The 18715-nt window shown below is 44.5% G+C and overlaps 1 protein-coding gene across 11 annotated transcripts in view; it reads left to right on the top strand.

Annotated features, from left to right (window-relative positions):
• KCNT1 (potassium sodium-activated channel subfamily T member 1) overlaps positions 1 to 18715 on the top strand; it is a 206966-nt gene that overhangs the window by 94799 nt on the left and 93452 nt on the right. For 4 of the 11 annotated variants that reach the window (XM_065572206.1, XM_065572205.1, XM_005299471.4 and 1 more), the window contains exon 2: positions 5793 to 5834. The exons of the other annotated variants lie outside the window; for them this stretch is intronic. In XM_065572206.1, the coding sequence (XP_065428278.1) occupies positions 5793 to 5834 (42 nt within the window). The remainder of the gene's footprint in view (positions 1 to 5792; positions 5835 to 18715) is intronic. 11 annotated transcript variants of the gene reach the window in all.

Raw genomic sequence — 18715 nt, 5'->3', positions numbered from 1 at the left:
GTCACTCTCACTTGTTGTATCACATGTAATATTATAGTGTAAGCTCTTCATAGCAGGGACTCGTCTTGTCCAAAGCATCTAGCATGCTTCTGGGTGCTGCAATGATCACAACTTGTCATGAAAGAATGCCAACAGGAGAACGTACTTGCATTGTCAGGAGAACGTACTTGCATTGTGGTGATCCGAAATGGTGCAAATTGACAGGACGTAAAATATAGACAGCAGAAGAAAAATGACATCATCTGCCTTTAATCTCTCTCATTTTCTCCTAAGGGAGGAGGAATGAAAAAATTCATGAGAGCATGGCTGACTGGCTGCTATTTGCCAGACATCTAAACCATACAGAATCAGGTGATCTGTATGGAGCTCTCTTTAGTCCTAGTGAGATCACTTCATGGGGAAAAAAAATCCTTTTTCCCTAGTAACTGATGTAACTTCACAACATATGACAGAGCAGCTGGGAAACAGAATCAGAGTTAGAGCTGGATAAACTTCACCTCTTCTGGTACAAGTCGTATTACATGAATCCAAATCTCTGGGGGCTTTATTTTAAAACAGCATCTAGAAGAAAGTTTTAATGACATTAAAACAATTCCTTAAGACAGATTCGTGGTTCATATAGAGATTTTATTGCACCTAGATCTAGAAACATCCCCTTGTGGTTTAATTTAACCTTAAAAGGCAGTTACCATGTTAAAAAGGCCATGTGAGGAGTCCGACAGTGGCTGTCAGAGATGCTGGTATTCCTGAGACATATCCTGGATACAAGCAAACAGGAGGTATAGGTCTGGCTCTGAATTTATTCCCCCAAGATTAGGGTGTGTATTCTAACTCCATCCATTGCTGAATGTTCCCTTTGAAATAGCCCGTGATTCGTGCGTGCTGTGCTGGAACGAAGTATCAGTACAATTAGGTATGCATAAATAAGATGACTTGACATGTCTCTCAAATTCCTTTTCATGCTGTGCTCGTATGGGACACTTGAATTATTTTGTATCCTCATTTAGGGTTACTAATGAGTGTTGACACCAGCTCCGGGCTTTATTTGCTCTCTTGTAAGTGACTATAACTCCCAATAATTACGCGCAGCAGTTTAGCTCAGCTCGGAGCATTCTCATTGTTGGGTTTGAAGGTCCTGGGTTCAAGGGCTCTGCAAGGACCTGAACTCATTCCCACTGCCACCTGCTGGGATGCTGCACAGCCTTTGAATGAGGTATTAAAAAGGAGTCCTTTCTACCTACCTCTGGTTACTGTCTAGGAGGCGTCAACCCAGGATTCCTGCTGAGCCAATTCTCCCTGAATCATGAAGAGTAAGGGAGAGCCACGGTGTGGAGACGCAGGCTTGGTTCCTGTCCACAGAGAGTCTGGGATGCCACTGTCACAAGGGTCAGTCCTGCAGCCTTCTGAACTGATGCCGTAGCCATTCCATGGCAGACAAAGCAGTGAGCTGTCACTAAGGTTTTATAGATCCTGGTCATCCGAACCTCCCACTGCCTTAGGCACTGGTTAGTCCTCACTTGCGTGCTCCCAAGACTCTAGTGGGTTGCAGTCACATTGGGCTCAGTGGGACATTAGCTGTTTGTGCATAAGATAAAAGGACTCTGGTATTAGATGATGGTAAACAGTGACCATATGTTGCTGGAGGGAAATGATGTAGAAAGTTTTCAGAAGTGGAACAGAGCCCATAAATGGTATATAATCTTGCTGGATGGAATTGTAATCAGGGTCCTGTATTTCTGGAGTGAAGTGGCAAGGTTAAGTTGGCAAGAATGGAAGAATGCAAAGATCAGTTAATGGACTATTCAAGTCTCTTTTATTAGGCATGATCCATGCATGTTCTTTGCATGTGTGACTCTTTCTCTTTTGCCTTTAGGAGCAGGGTCCTTGGCCTGCTGCACTGAGCCCAATGGGCTGTCTGGTCCTTTGCTGGCAAATAACACACACACAATGCTACCTGTAAAATAGCTTTAGTCCTTGTAAAACCTTGTTTGAATCTGTCTAACAGAGAAGTGGCAACTTGGGCCCCGGGCAGGAGAAATGCTGGCCCTTCCTGGCTAACGCACTGAAGTTATAAATAGTTCGCATAGGTGGAGTTCTGCAAGGTACTCATCTTACTAAGAGGCTGGATGCCAAAACACAAACACCTAATTCAGCCGTCAGTGAGAGTCAAGGTGGGTGAGGTAATGTCTTTTATTGGACCAACTTCTGTTGGTGAGAGAGACAAGCTTTCGAGCCACGCAGAGCTCTTCTTCAGGTCTGGGACAAGGCTAGAAACTGATTGTCCAGCACTTTGTATACGTGGTCACATCAGAGACAATCTCCAGATAAAATTGTCTGTTGTTTTGTGTAATTTTGCGTGCTTAAGCCTAAGGGTAAAAACTTGGAACCAGCCATTGCCAGGAGAAAGAGGAGGTGGTGGGGTCGGGAGATAATTTCTGTCCAAACCAGCTGTGAGCTAGCGCTGTGTATCGTAAGGAATGCATGAATCGATAGATGGATCATTCAACCAACAATGGCATCTACTGCCTAACAGAGGGCTTGTCTACGCGTATGACACTGCAGCGCATAGCGAAGACGCTACCTGCACTGACAGGACAGCTTCTCCCGTCGGCGTAGTTAATCCACCTCTCCAGGGGATGGTAACTATGTCAGCGAGAGAAGGCCTCCCATCAACATAGCTCTGTCTCCAATGGGGGTTAGGCTGGTATAACTGTAGTTCTCATGGGTTTGGATTTTCCACACCCTGGAGCGACTTAGTTATTCTGACATACATTGGTAGTGAAGCCCAAGCCAGAGGCTCAGTGGCCTCTGGTAATACACAAACACTGACGTGCTTATTCCTTTATCCACAAACAATCCTTGTGTATTTTGAGCATTGATCCATGTGTGGTTGGTGCATTTGGCATGAGGACTTGCAATCCTCTGAAGGGCGCTGGTCCATCTAAAATACAGGTTAGAGTCGAATAGAGCAGTGCTGGTGCTCAATGCGCTCTGTTCTACTTACCCAAACACTACTGCATGTACTACAAAAAGGGCACCCCAGTGTAATGTCTGGCCCCTACTGGGAATTGCTGGATGCATCTGGCCCCTGTCATGTGAGAGGAAGAGCTGGTTGAAATTGTTTTGAAAATTTTCCTTGTGAAATTTTCATGAAAACAAATTTGCAGCTTCTTTACCAGCATACAGGGTGGCTGAAATATTTTGAAATGTCAACAGAAACGTTGAGATTTCCTTGGCATTTTCTAGCCAGCTCCAGTGACTCGGCTGGTAGCCCTGACCCAATCAGGGGTCTGTATCCATCGACACTTATCCCAGGGGTTTCAGCTCTGCTTTGCTTACTCAAGACTTTCTTCACTCTCTCTCCCTGGGACTCATCTGGCCCCCATTACTGTCGTACCTGAGCACTTCACAGTCTTTAATGGATTTATGTTCTCAACATCCCTGTGGAGGATTGCTTATCCCCATTTTACAGATGGGGATCTGAAGCACAGAGAGACTAAGGGCTTGTCTCTACAAACAGCGTGTGGCAAGTTGGGGTGTAAATCTACCTCACACTAACCTGCCAAGCTGGGGGGGACCCCTCACTGTCTGGGGGGACCCCACTGTCACACACACACAGCTCCCTAGTGCACTTTGAAATGGAGACGATCCATTTCAAAGTGCACTAGGGAACAGGGTGTGTGTGGCAGACTGGTGTGAGGTAGGTTTACACCCCAGCTTGCCACACACTAACTGTACAGACAAGCCAAAAGTGCCTTGCCTAGGTTAACGCAGAAAGTCTGAGGCAGAGCAGAGAATTGAGCTGGGGTCCCCCACGCCCAAGCTTGCACCCGGATCAAAGAGACCATCCTTCCTCCCTCACTCGTACCAATCTACCAGGGACTGCAGATCCTGGCCCTTTCACTCACCTTGCTTGGGCTACAGCCATGTGAGATGTGTCTCTTTCCAAGGGTATGAAGCCAGTGAAATTTTACCCTGATCCCACTGTCCTTACTGGAATTAATGATCATTTAGCCAGAGTGAATTCCATTTCCTCCCACACACGCACCTAGGGAATGAAGAGGAAATGGAGAGCAGCCTATGGGGAGATTCATCCCAGCCTGTTTAACAGCAGGTGAGGTGTTTAGCATGGGAAGAGTGTTGTGTGAGGACTGGATTATTGGGGGAGTCCCCCAGTTATGCTAATAGAAGCCTATCATGGAGTCTTTCTCGGAGATCTCCTCTTTACCTTTGCACCTTTCCTTGGCACCAGTGTATGCGAAGTTCAGCTAGTGGACTATCTGAACTTGGGCTACTCTCCTTGAGGGAGTTTGTGTTCCCAGGAGCCAGTGATGGAGCAAAAGGCCATAGTCCAAAGGGATCTGGGGAGCTGAATCTTGCCTGGTTTCTGTGGCAAACAAAACTGGGCCCCAACGGCAGCAATCTTAATCTTTGCTACATGGAATAAGTCCTCAGCAGCGTAAGATTGTTTGTCAATTTTAATAGTCCTCAGCTTTTCCTGAGAAGTATTAATTAAACAAAACCACACCAGTTTTTAGGTCCTTGTGGCAACTAATTGATTACGGTGTTTTGCTTCACAAATGCTTTAGAGGGCTGGTCCAGTTTCAGCATCCCTGATTGTACCAAGTAGCATCTTGATTAAACTAATGGCCAAGGGGTGGCAGCCCAGAAAATGTGGAGACAGCACAATGGTCTGAATGCCCTTTGGAGCCAAATTCAGCTTGGCTTTGGGCTTTTTGAAGGCACTAGGCTGGTGCGGACATAAAGGCTCTAGGGAGGACAGAGTCTCCAGGCAAAAAGCCCAGTGCAGGCTGCAGCATTGTAGCTGTGTTGATCTAGAGAGCCGGCTGCTGGTTTTCCGGCTGAAGAAGCAGATGTGTGGATCTGCCTACAGATTAAAGATAATGGGGACTCATATTAATGTAGCAGAGCCTTCTGGTCTGTGACTTTTTATAGTGCCCTACAGTGCTAAGGAATAGGAGCTCTTGATGGAGCTGGATTCTGAACAGAACCAAGACGCTTAGCCATTAGAAAAAGAGAGCTGGGTACCTGAAAACTGGCACAGGTAATGCTTAGCTACACTTTGGAAATGTACAGCACATGAACTGCAAATCCCACGAGGGCTGTTTGGAACTCAGTGTTTCCTTCGACTCCTACGCTCTCTTGCGCGCTCCTTGTGTTCTTACCCCAGCCCCGCTTTCTGTCATTAGTGCCATTAATGCCACCCTCATTGTTCTTCTTTGTTCTGTTATTTGTCTGTCTTCCTTTTGTCTAATGCACCGTGAATGTAAAATCAAAACCGATGCATTCAGGATCAATCCGGTGTGTAACCCATGAGAAACACCAAAAAGGGCAAAGTTATTCCCAACAGATGTGGCATTGTATTAAACTAGTGCAGCAATATAATTTGCAACAAATATATATATTTTTTTTCATGTGTAGGAATATAGTATAGCTGGGCCTTTTTTTAAAAAAAAGTAAACACCCGCCCCCAAAATCTTGTTACATAATATTCTTTGATGCCTAATATCCAATACACAGTAAATAGAATGTTGATCAGGATATTAACAGACACATGGCCAAATTCTACCCCAGATAATTGCATGCAGCTCCATTGATCTTGATAGCATATCTTTGAATTTGGCCCATTATAATGATTGGTTTTGTCTGTTTTATGTTAGTTTCCTTTAACAGGTCTGTACTCCTCAGCCCTGTCCATTCCCCCTAGTAACCCTTATGGTATAGTTGATGTTTGTCTCATTTGTTATGATGCTTTTACTCTGTGTCTGTAGGCCACATGCAGAAGATTTCAGTATGGATTCCTCACTTTCACAGTAAGTTTGCAGCTGCATGAATTGCATGAGTTTCTTGGCCATGCAGGAGCTGTGTTTAAGAAACCTGGGGTTTTAGTCTCCTTTTCATGTGTGCCTTTCACTCCCCTTAATATTACTGGGAATTTGACGTGAATGTTGACTGGACACTAAGCCACCCAAAACAGGACTTCTCTTTGCCCTCAATTGCCAATGCTTTGTGATCCCACTCAACTGACCCTATGCTGTTTCATGTGATGAAAATATACAAATAGAAAAGAAATGGATGATGTGGTTTTCCTTGTGACTCGTGTCTGCACATTCTTTGCTCAATCAAGTGTTTATGGTAATAGCTACTGCACGCAGCAATGGTCAGTTTTCATTTTCGCAGTTTGTAATGGATTATTCTGCTTTTAATAGAGTTGAAAGACTTAATTTATTCCTGATAATTGCTCGGCAACAAAGATATTCAAAACCTCTTGAAGTTAAAGTAGTTCACACAATGGTGGATGATGAGTCTTTGTGCTCAAGGATATTTGAGTTTCTTCTTGGGGGCAAAAAAGTAACATCCTTAGAACAAATTGGTGATTACCTATAAGGGAATAGATCCACACTCCGACTTTAATTATAACAATCTGGCTTCATCACCAGTAGCAATTATAGGAGCAGGCTCCCAAGTGTCAGTCTGTAATGTTTCAAAATAAATAATCAAAAATCCCATAACATATTATCCACTCATTTCTTTTCTTTCTGCTTTTAAAATTAAGAATAAATTATTCAGCTCCCAAGCAGTAAGTAAAATAAAATCAATATTGTGAAACCCACTCGTATATTGCTACTGCTTGCTGATGGGGTGTTGGAATTATTACTATTATTAATAATAAATAATGCAAGATACCACCACGACACCAGTTTAATCATAAATTCCTTTTATTAAATCCAAAGGCTGAATGGCATATAGGCAACTGCTCCAACTCTGCCTTAAGCACCTAAACAATTATCACACCCATACAATACCATGCATTTATAGGTATTGATCAGGTATTTTCAACAGAACTAGGCTCAAGGAGCTCATACTCATATTGGCATCTCCAAATGGACAGGCAGGCACTAGCAACAAGGGTCCTTTAAGTGTCCACCCTTTTATACCTTATTTATTGGAACCTACATGGCCGTGGTCACTACTTCTTGAATCCCTTTCTTTGCTAAAATCAGAATCATCCTTGATAACTCTGGCCTCTTCTTCAAGGACTTTCCTCCTATTTTATCAGCCAGGATTTCCGATCAGGCATACCATCTTTCAAGGCCTTTCCACAACTGAGTTATTTGCACTTTACACTGGCTGCAAAGCATATCTACTTTTTAGTCAAGCTAATTTATCTCATCCTACTTGGGGACTGAATAGGTTTTTTGGTAAAAAGTTGACACTGTTCTTTCAAGACTGATCCTGTGAAGTAACCATACTTGTCCTGATCTTGGGTTTTATTGCTGTTTTGTAGTGTATGGAAATATTATTTTTCTCCATCTATAGACTTGATTATTGTGCAGAACCACAGTCTGTACTCTAAGCAAATATCTGTGAGCTGCAACCAGGATGCCTCTGGCTGTAATGTCAGATCACACAACCTAAGCAGAGCCTGGCCAGGTCAGTCTTTGCAAGGGAGATCAGCAAGGAAAGAAATGCCCAGGTCCGCAGGGAATTACACCGATGACCCAGTAGGTAGCACTCTTACTTCCAAAATACTGGCCAAGCTGAGGAGGTAATGTGGTGCTGGGAGCATTCTTTCAAGTGTTATCTTTAAGTTCTTATGGCATTAAAAACAAAGCAGGGGTGAGGGGGTTGTTGATCCCAGTGTTCTGACCAAATTCCTCGTGTTTTGCTCCCCTATGTACCACCTGCAGTAGCAATTGGATACTTCACTTCCTGTCCAGAACTGTTGCTACGTGTTGCATCCCTGCCTGGTGCAGAGAAGTGCTTTAGGACAAATAGCACAATATTGGTGACTGATGTAATTATACCCCCAAGGAAACCAATATTTTGGCATGTAAGGGACTTTATTATAAATAGAGTGACTTTTTTAATGGAAGCTGCCTTTGAAATGCTTTGAAAGATGCAGAAATGTGATTGCATTGTATGCAGTTGGTAAAAAAGGGAATATAGCAGACAGCAAAACATGGGTGGTGGCAGTTGTTATAACTGTCTAAATGCATTAAATATTTAAATGGGGGTAACATTTTTTGAGTCAACCATGAGCTGTTTGCGAACAGAGGGCCTCGAGGTAATGGAACTATTTTGCCATTCTCATCAGGAAGGAAATTCATTTCCAGTAACAGAAAATGTCAAACACATAGAATGTCGTTTACCTTCCTTAAAAGATATTTACTTTGTGAGCCTGACTACAACAGCTGCTGGGCTCTCATGACTGAGTCTATGCAGGTATTTCATGTGACTGTAACAAGCTTAAAGAGACACTGAATGTAATACTAGGGGCCAAATCCTGCTTAGTGCTGAAGACTAAGGATGAAACTTACCCGTGGGCAAAAAGTTAGCACAAGGCTCATGTATTGCTTCAGTCCTTTGCTGAGTATCCACAACTCACAGTGACGTCAAAATCAGATCACAAGAAATCAGTGTCACTTCTATGCCACTTTACTGGGCAAGGGTGGGACTGCTGATGTCTGTGGTTCTTCTGTTGAAATTCCTTTAATGAGGTCCAGGAGCACATCAGACATGCCTGTCTCCAAACTCACAGCTAGGCAGCATTATTAATTGACAGCCTCACATTGTAAACTCCCTACTCCTTCCATTCCACATGGTACCGATTTCACAGTGTCATTTGTTTTTGTGGTGAGACTGGTTCCTTTATAACTAACTGTTGGTACTGCGGTAGCACATAGGAGCCAGCACCCTATGGTGCTAGGTGCTGTACAAACAGAACAAAAGGATGGCCCCTGCCCCAAGAGCTTGCAGTCTAAGCTTTTATCTTTATTATACAGAAGAAGCACTTTAAGAGTAACAAGTTATATCCTCAACAAAGCCTAAATCCAAATCTATAGCCTTTCCTTTGCTCTAGGAAACCGGACACGAGTATATGATCACTTATCAATGTCTGCAGTGGGTATTTCCAAAGGCATCCTGCAATATTAATTACGTCCACAGTTTTCAATGGTATTTACAAAAGTTGAAGCATTTCCCATGTCTCGATCAAACTGACATTCTAACATAGACGCTATTTGCTGTTACTGAAGCTCGCACATGCTCAACAATATTCCAGAAAACTGCATAGGAGTTCTCTTTGTAAAACTTTCTGTATGGATTTAATTAAATCTCCCTCTCTCTCTTTCGTATGTTGTGCCTTGCTCAGAAGATGCTCAGATACCATGGTGGTGGGTGACCTTATAAAAACTTAGATAGATGGGCCATCATGTTAGAGGCCAACGAGACCTTGAAGTGAGGTCCCTTCTGCCTTTCCAGGTGGAAATAACTGGTCCCCTCCTAAGGGTTTTTTCCAAGAAGAGTAACCCTGAATTCTGGCAAACATTCTCTTCCTTTACTAAAAAGTATGTAATGGCCAAAGCTGCTATGTGTGATGAATTCCTGAATGTATAACAACATCTTCATTGTTCTCAGCCAGTGCTCTGCCTATAACTGACTTATTACTTTGTAAATACTTTGAAATACTGAGCACACGTGAGTCAATGTAGAACATCAAAATCTTCTGCTTAGTACCACTGGTTTACATTTATTCGATCATCTAATAGCCTTTGATCTCTTGGTTCACAGAGATTTACTCTTTCCTCTGAAGTACTGCAGAACTCCCGGGCGTTTGCCAAAACCTAATTATTCATCGTGCGAGATGGCTGGAGCCATCGTTGGATTTAGGGAAAAAAATGGAAAGGGAGTTAGCTGGGAAAATGAAAGGAACACTACTTTCAAACTCTTCAGGCACAGCTGCACCACAGCTGTCAGTTATGAGGCTCAGGGGGTTTGGAGTTTAAAGGAGCAATTTCTGCTCTCTGAGCGCCCTCTCCAAAAGTCTCTTCCTCCCCTCCCCCCAAAAGCCCCACTGTAGAATATTCACTTAATAAAAGGCATTTTTATAGCCTTATAGCTTTCTTTATAATAAGATTCTGCTCATGAGATGCAACAGAACAATGAAGGCTAGTTCAGTGGTCCCCAACATATTTCGTCTGGTGGGCGCCAGACGACGAGCCACGGAGGACCGTGGCGGCGGACAAGCATCCGCTGAAATGCCGCCGACAAGCAGCAACATCAATAGACGTCCACCGCAGGGTAGGAACTGCAAAGTTTGCCTCTGTATCTGAACTTCCTGAAAGGACAGGCTGTTTGGATTCAGTTTTTTGGATCAAGCCTGACTCTAGTACACATCTAATAAGCACTCACTGTGCTGTTTTCTCTTTGGCCGTGTGATGCCTGGGAGTTAGCAGGTCTGGCCTTACCATGAGGCGAACTGAGGCAGTTGCCTCAGGTGCCAGACTGTGTGTGTGTGGGGGGGCGCCACTAGGATCCAGAGTGTAGAAAATTGTGTCTGCTGCTGGTGCATATGTATTGTCTCTGCTCGAGATGCACAGAGACGGTGGAGTGCTGGGCTGGAGGAAGGAGAGCACAAGAGACATGACAGGTGGGCAGGAGAAAAGGTGAGAGGGAATAACAGAAAGCAGCAGGAGCTGCAAGGAGAGAGAGGAGGAGGAGCCTCCTATGTACCTCTCTAGCACCTCCAGGAACCCGGACTGATTAAAACTAGCTTCTCAGGGAGCTTCCTGTCTCCTGCTGCTTCCCTGAATCCACTGGAGGAGAACAGGCAGCCAACTGAAGTAGTAGGAGCCAGTTAGGCCCTTAAGACGCTGATATCTTCCCTCACTCAGGCCCTGCTACCAGCCTGCTTATTTGTCCCCTTCAATTGAGTGTTGAGAGCCACTCTAGCTGGCACAGAACAGCAGTCATGAGTGAAAGAAGAAAACGCCCCTCTGGGGCAGAATTCAGAAGAAGCAAGCAAGCAAAGGAAGCTTTTCTATCTAAGCAGGAAGGAGCTCTCCTGAGATACATAGACACAAATGTTCACGGTGAGCCTTCCAGCCCCAGTGAGGATGTGAGTGGTGAGGAGATGCCTGATCTTCCAGTTAGTTGGAGTGCAGGTGCCCTGGCCGCTACTGCAGCATCCATATCTCCATCTCAAATGGATATAACCATGCACATTCCTGAAGAAAAATGTAGATCAAAGAAGAGTGTGGTGGAGGTGCAAGAAACAGCTGCTGCTGAGTTTAGTTCCTTAGGTCTAGATGATCAAGTGGACCCACTTGAGCAGTAGCCTGCGGGACTTGTACTGCATGGGCCACAGCAAGTGAAAAACTTCATGTTCCCCAAAGACAATGAAAATAGAAGTTTCCATCCAACACATTACTAGCATGAAATCCCCAATCGTGACAAAGTGGAGAGGCCATGGCTTATGCACTCAAAAACCCAGAATGCTGCATACTGTTTTCGTTGCAAACTCTTCCAGTCTAATGTTCCAGCCACATTGGGTTCTACAGGAACAAAGGACTGGAAAAATGCAAATCACCAGAGAGCATTCCATAGGTGGAAAGAGCTTGAGATGAGACTAAGGTTAAAGGCCATCATAGATGATCAACATCAAGAGAAGATTGCATCAGAGTCTCTTTACAGGCAAAATGTCCTGAAAAGGCTCATTGCCATTGTGAGAATGCTTGCTACCCAAACCTAGCACTGCATGGCACTTCAGATCAGCTGTCTGTGCCAAACAATGGAAACTTCCTTAAAATTGCGGAGCTGACGGCTGAGTTTGATGCTGTACTCCAGGAGCATCTAAGAAATGTACACACACCACTACCTTGGCAAAACAATTCAAAATGAGATCATACAGTTACTGGCAACAAAAGTCAAATAGAAGATTGTGGCAGATCTGAAGTCAGCAAGATATTACTCTGTTATTCTGGACTGCACACCTGACATCAGCCATACAGAACAAATGACTTCAATGGTGTGTTTTATAACAACAACAGAAGCTAGTGAAAATGTCCCTGCAATGGTGACTATCAGAGAGCATTTTCTAGAATTTATTGACATTGATGATACTACAGGGACTGGTATGACAAATGTGCCTCTTAAAAAGCTGGAAGATACGGGAATTGCGATAGCTGACATGAGAGGTCAGGGCTACGATAATGGTGCCAAGCTGAGAGGAAAGAACAGAGGAATGCAGACACGGATCTGAGAGTTAAACCCTCGAGCTTTTTTTGTCCCATGCAGTTCTCATTCATTGAACTTGGTGGTCAGTGATGCAGCATCAGCTTCTAGTAAGGCTGCTGAATTTTTTAATGTAATTCAAAGCATTTATGTATTTTTCTCTGCATCAACTCATCAATGGCAAATTTTGAAGCAACATCTGGGAACATCCTCTCTGACACTAAAACCACTGAGTGCCACACGATGGGAAAGTCGAGTGGAGGCGATAAAGCCGATCATACACCAAATTGGGAAGATAGATGATGCCATCGTTGCCATTATGGAGGATAATGCTATGATAGGAACTGTTCATGGGAGAACAGTGGCAGAGGAAAAGGGAATCACCAGAAACATACATAACTTCAAATTTCTGTGTGGCGTAGTGTTGTGGCATGACATACTGTTTGAAATAAATGTTATAAGCAAGAGACTCCAAGGTGTTGACCTTGATATATCTGGAGCAATGGAATAACTGGATAAGGCAAAGTCATACCTATAGTCTTACCGGTCAGATGAGGGATTCAAAACGTTCTGAAGAGTGCACAGAAGTTGGCAGAGGAACTTTACACAGAAGCTATTTTCCCACCCATTCAAGAATACAAGAGTAACTGAAAAAGAAGACATTTTGATTACGAGGCACGGGATAATCCCATAAGAGACCCCAAACAACAATTCAAAGTTGAATTCTTTAACCAGGTGCTAGATTGTGCAATACAGTCAGCTGAACGTTTCATGCAGCTCAAGGAACACAGCAGTATATTTGGGATGTTGTATGATATTCCAAAACTCCTTACTATACCTGAAGAAGATACCAGCAATGCAGGGCACTAGAGACAATGTTGACACATGATGGCATGCGCGATATTGATGCGAGTGATTAAGGTGATGAACTGAAAGCCCTTTCAAGATACATTTCAGCAGGATCAACTCCAAAGGCTGTTCTGGAATATATATGCACAAATAAGATGACCACCCTCTTTCCAAATGCTTTTGTTGCTCTGGGCGTACTTCTAACACTTCCTGTAACAGTTGCCAGTGGAGAACGCAGCTTCTCCGAGCTGAAGTTAATAAAAACACGTCTATGCTCCACAATGACACAGGAGAGGCTGGTCGGCCTTGCAACCGTCACAATAGAGCATGAGCTGGCCCAGACTGTGGACCTTCAGGAAGCAGTTCAAATCCTTGCAACCAAGAAGGCACGGAAAGCACCACTTTGATTATTCAAACAGATTAAAATGCCAGTGTTTACTATGCAGACAAGAAAAGTAACATTTGCTGTTCAGGTGTTTGAAAGTTAAGTGTTACTTAAATTTTCTGAACAAGGCATTTTAAGTTGTTAGTTCTCCTTAGGTAGCAGAGCAGGACCATGAGAGGAGTAGAACTGGAAGAAGGCAGAATTAAGACCTTTCAAAGTTTTGGCCCAAGCGAGGGGACATAGGGGCGTCATTTGAGCTCCCTGCTTCAGGTGCCAAAATGTTGTGGGCCGGCCCTGGGAGTTAGTGATAGTACTTGTATGGTTGTCATTATTGGAGTGTCTGAGCTCCTCACAACCTTTATTGTATTTCTCCTCTCAAGGCCCGGTGGGGTCGGGAAGTGCTGTTAGCCCTAGTGGACAGATAGGGAGATGAGGCCCAGAGAGATTATGGGTAACGTTTTTCAGAAGCACTTGAATGATTTATGAGCCTCAGCCCTATTTTCAAAAGCAATGTAGGGATTCAAGAGCCAAATTCCCATTGACTTCCAGTAGGCTCCTAAATTGCCTGTGTTGCTTTTTAAAATGGGGCTTAGGCTCATAAGTGTTTTTGAAGACGTTACGCTCAGTGACTTGCCTCAGGTCGCATGTGGAGCAGCGAACTGAACCCACATCCCAGAACCCCAGGCTGGTACCCTCACCGGGGAGCCATCACCTGACTGCCATGCTTCTTAACACAGCAGACTTCCCCTCTCCCCCTCCAATTCTTTTTAACTCCTACCTCTTCGGTAGGTCACATCCCTTTGTTTTTTATTACTAAGGGCATTTTCAGGCTGACTTAATGGCTTCCCCACTCCAGCTGGTTATTTTCCTTTGGAAGATCTATATGTTAATTGTTTATTGCTTCACAATGAGCTATACAGCTGCTAAATAAAAGGGCACAGGGGATGATGACTGAATTCAAGGAATGAATGATAGGCAGTGATTGCTGATAAACTATTACAAAACAAGATCCATCATGTCTTCAGATAAAGGACAAGAGAAGCAAATACAGAAGAATTTAATATAGATTTTTAAAAAAACCAACTAAATTTAAATGTAATGGTTCCTACCATCACTGGCTCAGTCTAACGATTTTGTCCAGTACTTTCTGTATTCGAATCGTAGGGTTGGAAGGGACATCCAGAGGTCATCTAGTCCAGTCCCCGGCACTCATGGCAGGACTAAGTATTAGTATTGATTAAGTATTGTAGCTTTTGTCTCGCAAATGGTGGCTGTCCTACAGAAATGGGAATCTTTGCAACACTTGTACAGACCCTTCCAAGGTATCAACCATGGTGCAGCACAAAAAGGAATAGATGTGTAGACGTGCGGACTGGCCATTTCAGCTGCAGCCGATTTAGTATTTCCAGAAGTAGCTATTTGGAGCCAGCTTTCCAAAAAAAAAAAGGGGGGGGGGAGAAAAAAGTAATAGTGGAGACTCGGGTTTATGTTATTGGAGAGTCCAGACGCTTTGAATTACTGCAAAGTGATTGGCAGTATAACTGTTTCCTTAGATATAAGGAGATATTACTGAGATATTACTATATATTTATTCAATAAATTAGTGAAATATGGAAGGGGGTTATTGGTGAGTTTACCCCAATCCGTCGTGTGCCATTCTGTGATAATCGAGTCAAAGTATCCATCAGTTTTTTTTCATGAGAATGTAACAGAGTTGATACCACCTCAGCTCTTTCAAGAGCCTAAGATGACCAAAGGCATTTCTGAGGTTGAAGGAAATGCGATAGCAACCGCTTCTTTTTTAAAACCACCATTTTAGTCTCCTTATGCCTGTCAGTAAAGCAGCCTTGATTAATCCCCAAATACTGCATGAACAAGCTGGTTTTCTAGACTGGCATCTTAACTGCTGTAGAAGGAAGGAATTCCGTGGGTGGCACAAGGGAAGAAATGGGTCCTTTACTATTTAAAATAGGGGTTGAAGGAAGGCCCTGAGTCACAGAACAGCAACAACAGCTGGCCAAATTCAGGCCTGGTTCTAGAGGTTGCTACTTCCGGTATTTCCCCCTTGATCTCACCAATGAGAAACGCCCTGGCCTGCCACTCAGCTGACAGAATCCTTCTCCTTCAACCCACCCACTCTGCCCCTTCCAATGGTGACAGACCCTCCTCTTCCTGCCCGGCGTGCTCTGCTGGTTGGCGAAATCTGCTTAGGCACCTCATACACCATAGGCCAGACCCTGAGCTGGTGTAAATACCACTGAAATCAACAGAGTTATGCCAGTTTAGACTAGGTCAGGATCTGGCCCCTTATTTGCACATGGCCCGACAAATTCTAAGGCAGGCCTCTGAAAGCTCTCTTTTGAAGCCCTGCTTGTAGCGTGTCTGTTACCATGAGGCGCTGTGTTCTTTGGGCTGAATGAGCTGATTTGGGCTTGGATACTTGCATCAGCTTTAAGTTTCCCTTTAGTTCAGTTTGCAGAGTGTGTGTGTCTGTTTAAATGCATCCCAGAGATTCAGTGGAGAGACTGCTGCTGCAGTGAGAAATGTTATGGCCTCTATATGGCAATCCTCTAGGCGTCAAGATATTCAGAGCTGACGGGAAGGGCTTTGGTCTGGGAAATGTACATCAGTTTAATTGCCGGCTGAAATGGTTCATTGAGAGAGAGAATACAGCCAGGGAGCCAGAGTTCATCACAGACGCCGTTCTCTCTGGCAAGCAGAGCAAACCCATTCATCACAGCCGTTGCGATTATTTTTAAAATTGCAAAATGCAGCCACCAGCATTACACAAAGAGGGGTGGGAAGTGTCACACTCTGGGGCGTCAGAGCGTGAAAAGTCTTGTGCACCAAGGACCTGATCTAGTAGAACAACGTTCTCTGCAACAACTGAACCCCAGCAGGTTCGTGGGCCTCCTGAGCTATGGAGCCCTTCGTAGAGGGGCTACTCTGCCCTTGGTAATGGCTGCTCCCTCTAGGCAGGACCACACAGAGCTTAGGAGACATGGAGTAATTTGTATGATCTCTCCCTGCGTGCCCCCACTGAATCTGCACTGTCTGGCTGCACAGCCAGCACCAGGCGGAGACAAGGACAATGGATATAGGCCTGACCAGCAAACCCTTCATCGTGGAAGTAAACCCGTGGCTTTCACTACAGTGACTTCAGTGGGGCTGTTGGTGTGAGTGAGGACTGCTCATGTGAATCTGCTTACAGGGTCTGGTCCTTGTATTTCTCCTTGATGGCTCCTATGGTCTTCAAGGGGGGGGCATAATGAAGGCAGGTAAGGCAGCATTCTGCTGCCTCCAGATACCAAGGCTGATTGTTTTCCTGACACAGGGGAGGGCGTGTGGGGTGCAGGGCTGGGCTCAGGGGACCTGGGTTCTATTCCCCACTTTGCCAGTGATGTGCTGTGTGACAGGGAGCAAATCACTCCCTTCTCTGGGATTGTTTCTTCTCCCAATCTTTGGCTATTTAGATTTTAAACTCATTGGAGCAGAAACTGTCTCTGGTTATAGAATTGTACAGCTCCAAGCACAGTGGGACTCTCATCTTGGTTGGGTCCTCTAGGTGCTACCATAATACACCTAATAAAAACGTACTCTATGTCCCACTGCTTCTGTCAGTTTGCCCTTTACATTTTTTTTTCAGTGACACTTTATTTGAAGCTGTACCATAATGAGCTGATGTAATTTCATTGAAGCACATAGCCTCCTTTATTTCAATAATTGTTCAATTACTGCTTATTTAAAGTGTGGGCAGTCTGCAACAGTGTTTTAAGCTTTGGCAAGCTCCCAGGTTTGAAGGCTTTTTTTTTCTTTTAAGTCTTAAAATGTGGATTTGGAAAGCCTTGTTTAACAAAAGACTCTGAAGGTGGGATTGCGTGGGCTTGTGCGTCTGTCTGTCTTCCCCCTTACACTCCGTTCCCTCTGGGTTAATGTCTCTTGTTCTCGATTTCCCAGCTTGTCCTCCTCCCATTGTACATCTTGGCATAAGACTGGCTTAGTTGGCTATGTTCCTGGCAATCCCCTTGTGGGTTCTGAACGTTTCAGCTTACGGCTTGGGCCTGTCCTCCTGCTTTTTCTCCCATCTCTGTACGCTCTTTCTCCCTTCTTGTTCTGCTATGGGATGGTATAATGAAACTGCCTACAACTGCACATAGCCGATCTGTGACTGCTAGTAGCCAATATCTCCAAGTCAGTGTCTTGGCTTGGTGCTTACATCCAAAAATCACTGCTGTAGTTGACACTCCCTGGCATTTTCCATGGCTGCCTTCACTGAAGCGAAATAATAAATGGGCATGGAGAAGGTCAAGGCAAGCTTCTCTACAGAGTGTTAGTGGTGGGACGGGACCTCGGGTGATAGGCTGCCAAGCTGGGGCCTTTCACAAGCATAAAAAACACATGCTATTTCTCAGAATGTTTTGTGGTTTCCCTTTTGAATTAGGCTGCCAGTGCTCGGTGAATGTACCTGCTTAGGTTGGAAGAATCTGATCCCAGACGGCGTCTCGGACACCTGAGGTTTCTGTCTTTCTTTGGCCCCCTGTTGTTAAACTGGGATTATGAGGCCACTGCTTAGCAGTGACCGGATCAGATATAACATACCAGCTGCTCTAGTAGAGTTCGAGCATTCGGATGATGTTGGGCTTCATGGAGGGTTATACTGACACTTGATACAGCCGCTGCGGTTGGAGATAGATGTCGCAGCCATGACCAGCTCTCTAATGGAGCTCTAGGGGGTAGGTTGAGCTGCCTCTCTTGGGAAATGACACTAGGTCTGACCCTCTTTCTGCTCCATCCTCGTTTCCACCTAAAATAACCGGGCTCGACCCATAAAATCACCGTTTAGAAGGCACAAATCCCTTCCTAACCTGGGAATCAGTAGCCTGGAAGAGGAATTTCCCCTGGCATTTACAAACCATTACAAACCTTTGCTTGTGAGAGGAAGCCATAGCTGCCACCCATCACATATCAGACAAGAAGCCAGGTTTTGCAGTATTTACAGTTTAGAACTGGGTGATTGCTGCTTGGCTTTGACTAACAGTGACCCAAGTCACAGGGTTGCGAGCTGTTGCTTTGCAGCAGGGCGTAGGTAATATCAAGAAGCTCCCAGGCAGCTTTATGCTTGGTGGCACCATGTCATTTCAAACCAGCTCTCTGTTGCGGTCTGTAGTTGCCAACTTGAGGCGAGGCTTACAGTACGTGCGCATAATGTGCATTGCTAAGCCTCGGCGTATACAGCGAGCAGCTCACCTACTGCCTGCAAACAGCACCATTATTTTACAGCTAAAATGGACAAACAGACAAGCCTAGTATATAGCCAGGGAACAAATTTCAATCATGTGAAGAAACAATAATAAAGCCATTGAAATAATGGTTAAGCTGCAGTGTACTGGGGCTCTCTTGCACCAAGGGAACGGAGAAAGGAGACTGGAAGAGCTTGGCTTGTTT

The sequence above is a fragment of the Chrysemys picta genome, chromosome 18, assembly GCF_011386835.1.
Source record: "Chrysemys picta bellii isolate R12L10 chromosome 18, ASM1138683v2, whole genome shotgun sequence".
Classification (NCBI taxonomy): domain Eukaryota; kingdom Metazoa; phylum Chordata; order Testudines; family Emydidae; genus Chrysemys; species Chrysemys picta.
The sequence above is the reverse complement of the archived record's forward strand: the minus strand, read 5'-3'. Positions and strand labels throughout refer to the sequence as shown.